Genomic DNA, 6,786 nt, shown 5'->3' with positions numbered 1-6,786 from the left:
GGGGGGTCGTCTGTGATCTGACCACGTTTCATGTAACACCCAAAATATGGGTGGAACATGAAACATGTACTAGATCAGAAGGCAGTAATCGCAGTGTTGGGCTTTAAATCCCATGGTGACCACTATGTGCCCACTGGTATATATTTAGCAGGCATGTGGCCTTTGCTTCTCTCTGGTGGTAAGGACAGCGGGGAGATCTGACCCGATCTGCTGACGTCTGAAGATTTGTAGATGTTTAATGCTGCATGTGTAATGTTGCCACTCAGATTAGCCGGATTGCTCTGATCATTTTATCCCGCCTAGGTCGGAGAAGCCAAAGTGACGGAAGTGAAGCTGAACGAGGCGCGGGAACACTATCGCCTGGCCGCTGCCCGCGCCTCCCTCCTCTACTTCATAATGAACGACCTCAATAAGATCCATCCCATGTATCAGTTTTCTCTGAAGGTCGGTGACTAATGGCTCCAATATGGGCTGTAACACATCCGCTCTGTCCCTCTGATGTCTTCATTCATTTCTGCACATCTCCTGCCTCTATCGGTTTCATATTTCATGTACAGGACTTATAACTGAGACTTTCATATTGCTTTGCAGTAACTGGGCTCAACTTTTAATAACGACAACTAAACCTTAAAAGCACGTAGCGTTATTACTGCCATTTGTGTATCTCCCTGTAGAACGCCTCTTCTGCCGCATAATTACCATAGGAGAGCAAATATAAAAGACTCTTTTACTCCTTCCATGCGCGCCTTTAAAACTTGGGAATCATTGCACAGTTCACTCAGTGCAATGTCTCCGTCCTTACTGTGAGCTGAAAGCCGATATCAGGCTAGCAGCAGCAATGCTTGCTGACAGATAGTACACAAAGGTGGTTAGGTGAGTTACAGGAGGGCGATGGCTTGGGATGGGCGTCATCTCAGCTGTAATGCTATTTTATTATGAAGAATGAGACTCTTTTTTCTGATCCTCTAATTATTTCTATGTGTGCCAGCCTTCTGACACAATCCAAAACCTTTGCCGTCCTGAAAAACGAGACTGTCAGAGATATGGTCCATTTACTCTCATTAGTCCCTAACATAAGATAGTTGGAAACTAAAACTGTCATTCACTCCTGGTTACCACTGTCGGCCCGATTTAATACTTCAGCTAGTGAGTAGGGATAATGGAAGATATATAATATAATATACAGTATATATAGTATAGGAGATAATATGAGGGGAGGACAATAAGTCCTTATCCATCTTCAAGGGAAATCTGCCCAAATAATCCATGAAGAGATGTCAGCTGTGCATGTAGAGGATTGTCCATAGGCTATGAATCCACCGTACTCGTCTGACCTGGCACCTTCAGGGGCAGAGATTCATAGCCTATGGACAATCCTCTCCATGCACAGCTGACATCTCTTCATGGATTATTTGGGCAGATTTCCCTTGAAGATGGAGGAACCTAAATCACAGCTCGGTATTCAACTTTGTCCGGCATGACACCTACTCCATTTCTCTTGGCTCTAACTATAATTCACCACGACCTACAAAAACATAAATTGGCACGCATATTACTAAGATATCCACCTATAAACCTGCAAAATGTCAGATCCCTAGCACATCTAGATCATGGTGAGGGTAAGGACTTATCGGCCTCCTTTTGTAAACTAAGCATCTTTCTCTGAATATATATTGGCTGAATAGAGGTATTGGTTTTCCCGGAGGTCTTCTTCAAAGCAGGTCTTCCTCCATGACCCCAGATATTTCACATCCTGTATATACATCTATGTAATAATCTCATAACCAGGTGATTGCGCCCCCTGCGAGCTTTGTCCAGATGCTGCACATGTACCATGCATGTTACTGGTGTGTTGCCTGGTATAACACGGATGCGCTCTGTGTTCCCTCTCAGGCGTTCAGCGTAGTCTTCCAGCAGGCCGTACAGAAGGCACCGGCAGACGAGGTCCTTAAACAGCGCGTGGCAAATCTCATAGACAGCATCACATTCTCCGTGTTCCAGTACACAACGCGGGGGCTGTTCGAGTGCGACAAGTTAACATACATTGCACAGCTGGCCTTCCAGGTAAGATGGACGCAAATTACAACACAACTGGTCCTTATGCAAAATATCTTATGTTGTTCCTGGAAGGAAGAGTTACCTGTTCATCCAATGAGAGAATGAGGGTGATAGTTGAAGCAAAGTGGAAATGGAGGTTAACTGTTTATCAAATGAGGGTTACATGGCCAACCAATGAGGATTAACTATTCAAGCAATGAGGAAATGAGCAGTAACTATTCAAGCAATGAGGAAATGCGGGTTAACAGTTCTACCAGTAAGAAAATAAGCATTACCTGTTTATCCAAAGATATAATGATTACTGTTCTACCAATGAGGAAATGATGGTTAATTGTTCATCCAATGTGAAAATAAGGGTCAATGAGGGTTAACTTTTAGCCAATAGGAAGGTGTAGTAGACATAAGCAGCACTATCTGGTCTTGGGGTAAGAATTATGCAGCCAGCCTAGTACATCTTAACCTTGGAGATGGATGTGTGTATGGAAATAAACTGGAATACTCAAGCAGTGCGATTGTGTTCATACCATCCTAATTCAGAAGAACGTTTGTGGGTTCCTTTAGAGGCTTGGTTCTCAACTGATGGGTCGTGACCCAAAAGTGGGTCGCTGCATGCCTTCCACTTTTCTAGGTGAGAGGCTCCTCAGCCTCCCCCTAGCCTCCACCTAGTGCAGCACTGTCCATTCTTACACAGAGCAGCCATTCAAGTCGAGTGTTGACTTGAGGTGGGGTGGGCTGGAAGTATGGCCCCGAGGGAGCTCCATCCATACATGCATTGCTTACGGCTCCCCCACATGTCCTGTAGAGGTGCCTGGACCGGAGTGACATCACATTCTGGCTCCTGGCACCTCCACAGGCGCTCATGGGACCTGTACACACAATGCACATATTGATGGAGCTCTATCACAGCTTAGCAGCCCACCCTGCCGTGCGTTCCATTGCAGTACAACTTGGGTTGCTACTTAATGACCGAGGACAAATGTGGGTCCTGAGGTTACACAGGTTGAGAACCACTGCTTTAGAGTCGCAGTGAACACATTGAATATATACCTTCCACAATTATTACCAAATGAATTGACTAACTAGATATCTATTTTAGTATTTTATCTTAGTACAATCCTTAAGTAAACTTTTTATATGGTTGGTGATCTCTACACTCAGATCCTTCACTCCTATTTCCCAAGTATAAACCTCAGCACTCTTAGTTCAATCTTTAATATTGTTTAGATTTAGTGTTGGACCAATTGCCACCAGAAAATATAATTTCTGGAGAAGAAATACAAGAAAGGCAGCATGAGAGTTTATTCATGAGCATGTTGTAGGGAAATTGTGGTCAGCCCAGCTGAGGCCATGGTGGGACCCAACCTGTTCATGGACAGTAAAGGTCATCTTGAGCTTGCTGTGGGCTGTCAGCTTGGCACGCTGTAGAGATCTGCAAACGTTTACATGTTATGATCGAGTCCCTGAGGTCATTCCTGATCCCCTACATGCATCCCTGTGTCAGGTACAGAAGAAGATCCAGACACAAAGTTTTTCCTCCTGTGCTACTCTTTTATATAGGACTGGGATGCTGGTAAATGGGTTGGGTGTGACCCATTGGACCTGGGCACGTTTGGCACCCGTTGGCCTGCGGTATGTAGATAAAGCCCCTGCAGGCTTCTTTTACACCGAACAGGAAGATTTACAATTTTTTGCATCTTTCAGATCCTGCTGATGAATAAAGAGATCAACCCAACCGAATTGGACTTCCTTCTGCGCTACCCTGCCCAGCCCGGCCTCACCAGCCCAGTGGACTTCCTTTCCCACCAGTCCTGGGGCGGAATCAAGGTGAGTGTGGTTCCTCCGCATGCCCCTCCGATATTCTTCTCTCACACTGCGCCACTGCACACCTGCGTGCCTTTGATGTGTATTACTCGTGTACCTGGCCCGTTCCTGTACATGTCTGTCCCCTCTGGTGCCTCTCAAGGACGTTTAATCTGGGGCATTGCTGATCACATGAGCAACTGCTGTTCCCGCCGATGGTTTGATTGCTGGTTTCCTGGAAGAGGAGATGTCCCGGGGCTATAGATGAAGCCGCAGGCTTGCAATGACATTCTGTATCCTCCATAGGAACGTTTACATACAGCTGTTTGTTTAACTCCATCCCTCCCCGTACTGCTCGCTTGCAGCCCGCCAATGGGCAGCGATGGCAGCGTGTGCCGGAGCAGTTTGAAGTCTGTGGTGAGGAAGAGGTCAGGGATATCTGTACATTCCTCGGTGCCAAACCCACTGATTTGTAATGTTTGTGTGTCCTCACTAGGAAAAGGACGGACGCAGCCCGCTGGCTTACTTTCCTTTAAAGCCCATTTCCAGCTGGGTTTTAAAGTGAACCTGTCAGCCATTTTATAGCCCAGGACAAGATAGCGGACCTTACCCCAGCTGGCCACTCTCCTCTCTCTGTGCCCTGCGCTGAATCCTGTATGACTTTGTGGGACCCGCTCAGAAATAAATCTAATTTATAGACAACAAGAATACATTCTGGATACTGCCATTAGGGCATTATTGCCGGTTTTCATCAGAGTGTGAAATTAGAACTGTCAGTGTTCCCTTACAGCGAAGCTGCAGTGAAAAATAACAGTTAGAGGATCAATTTCATTGTCGGCCAGTAAAGATACTTTGATAACAGGGGCAGAATAAAAATATATATATTCTGCAGTCTCTTATTAATAGTAAAACAGCAGCTTTTTCTGGGCCCTTCCTTTTATACCCCTTCCGGGGCATTTTCATAGAGCTGTGAATCTGACATTCACCAAACATTGCCTGCAGGTGACTCTTTCAGGTGCATGTGTTTTAAATGTCTGTGACTGATTCCCCACTAGTGAATGTTTGGTGACGTTTGCATTCACTGTGTTATAAAATGCCCCGTCACTTTATCCTGCCGGATGATTCATTATTTTACCACTTCCTTTAACAGGGTGACAACGCTGCATTGCACAGCAGCATTGTCACCTTGCGGATAGGGTAGTCTAAGGTGGGCATGTGGTTTTCAATGGAATTTAAGAAAGCAACAAGCAAATTAACCCCTTAATGCCGGCCGTACACATATATGTGGCAGCATGGCAGTGGGCCTTAATGTCGAGCTGCCAATTAAATATATGAATGCATTCGGCCGGCGTCCAGGTGTGCCGGAAATATGCTCAGCCAGCGCTCCCAACACAGTGACCATGACAGCTCCCGGTCACTGTTTATGATTGGGAGCCGATCTGTGAACCCCAGTCATAGAAATCACATGACCAGGATGCCCATTGAACTCTTCCATAGGGCTGCAACAACTAATCGATTAAATCGATAATAACGGGGCGGGAGAGAGAGAGATATTTTTTTAATGCAACCAAACAACTAGTTGAAAAAATAATCGGGCAACTAATCGATTATGAAAAGAATCGTTAGCTCCAGCCCTACTCTTCCAGCACTACGAACTCTTAAAGGGCCAGCTTAAAATATTGAAGCTTAACTTTACCTATCACTATTAAGCAGTTACACCATTTTGTTGTTGTTATTAAACTATATTAATAAAAGCTGCTTATTACAGGGATCCCCGGCAGTATTATATGGTTTGTCCCAAACTCCCAACCCTTGTAGTTGTCAGACTTGCTGGGGAGCTTGACCTGCGTGTAAAGGTGGAGAAAATATAAATAAAGACATGAGATATAAAGAAAGGAATTCATATACTGAACTCTATCTTTACAGGTATTAACCCCAAAACAGGCACCAGAATACAATGTTTTTTGCTATAGCGGTTTCCCCAGAGTGGAGGGTTGGTTGGTGGCTTCTGCGGTAGTGGTGCAGGCATCCTCTTGCTGGGAGTTGTAGTCCCCCAACTAAAGCTGGGAAGCCACGGTTAGAATTGTGCTAAAAGAAAGTTTGATTATTTCATATCAGCAGCAGTAAATGGGGTCAAAGTGACGATCGATTTTGTAGTGACAAAAAAACAAATCACAGGAGCAGGATGGAAAATGTTTCTCAGACTAACAAAACTCTAACATTGAATGTGGTTTTCATTCGGGAAACTCAATTTTTCGAAACCGAACCTTCAAACTAAAGGAAATTTCGAAGGGCATTTGTCAAGTCTCTGATGGTATGATCGAATGTTCTAAAGAGATTTTTTGTATGAAGGTTTGTGGGGAAATCTACCAGTGTATGGCCAGGTTAATACCCGGCCCCAGAAACAGGCTCAGCATTAGATGTCTCGTACGTCTCCCATTTATCGGTCCCAGAGATCTCTCTACATGGCCCCGCCACCCCGCAGGCTGGCACAGCGCCCTCTCTTCTCCGGCTGATATGATGCTGTCACCGAGCAGTGCGAGGAGATGGATGGACGACATGCAGGGATATGAGGGACGGGCAGATATTATCCTGACAGGTGGAGAGCAAGTGAGGCCATCCGCACAGAGGGCGGCATGTCTGACACCGGGGTCTGTACCACCTCGGAATGTTGACGAGGACCCGTGATGTACATTTTGCTACATTGTCATTTTATGAAAGTATAGATTAGGAAAGCCCAGAACCTCATCCAGTATTACAGCTAATTCAGTTGCTCTCTGGTGGGGTAGGGGGGAGTGCTAACTGCTGACAAGTGGGAGGGGACTGCTGACAGGTGGGAGGGGACTGCTGACAGGTGGGAGGGGACTGCTTGTCGGGTGGGAGGGGACTGAAGACAGGTAGGAGAAGGCTGACAGGTGGGATAGATTT

The 6,786-nt window shown here is 45.7% G+C and overlaps 1 protein-coding gene across 1 annotated transcript in view; it reads left to right on the top strand.

Moving 5' to 3' along the window:
* Positions 1–6,786, top strand: part of DNAH9 (dynein axonemal heavy chain 9) — a 121,174-nt gene that overhangs the window by 88,755 nt on the left and 25,633 nt on the right. The window contains exons 37-39 of the mRNA XM_018573472.1: positions 304–444; positions 1,894–2,064; positions 3,760–3,882. Coding sequence (XP_018428974.1) covers positions 304–444; positions 1,894–2,064; positions 3,760–3,882 — 435 coding nt within the window. The remainder of the gene's footprint in view (positions 1–303; positions 445–1,893; positions 2,065–3,759; positions 3,883–6,786) is intronic.

Source organism: Nanorana parkeri, unplaced genomic scaffold (genome assembly GCF_000935625.1).
Source record: "Nanorana parkeri isolate BGI_ZX_2015 unplaced genomic scaffold, ASM93562v1 scaffold47, whole genome shotgun sequence".
Taxonomy (NCBI): Eukaryota; Metazoa; Chordata; class Amphibia; order Anura; family Dicroglossidae; genus Nanorana; species Nanorana parkeri.
This window is presented reverse-complemented; position numbering and strand designations above follow the sequence as displayed.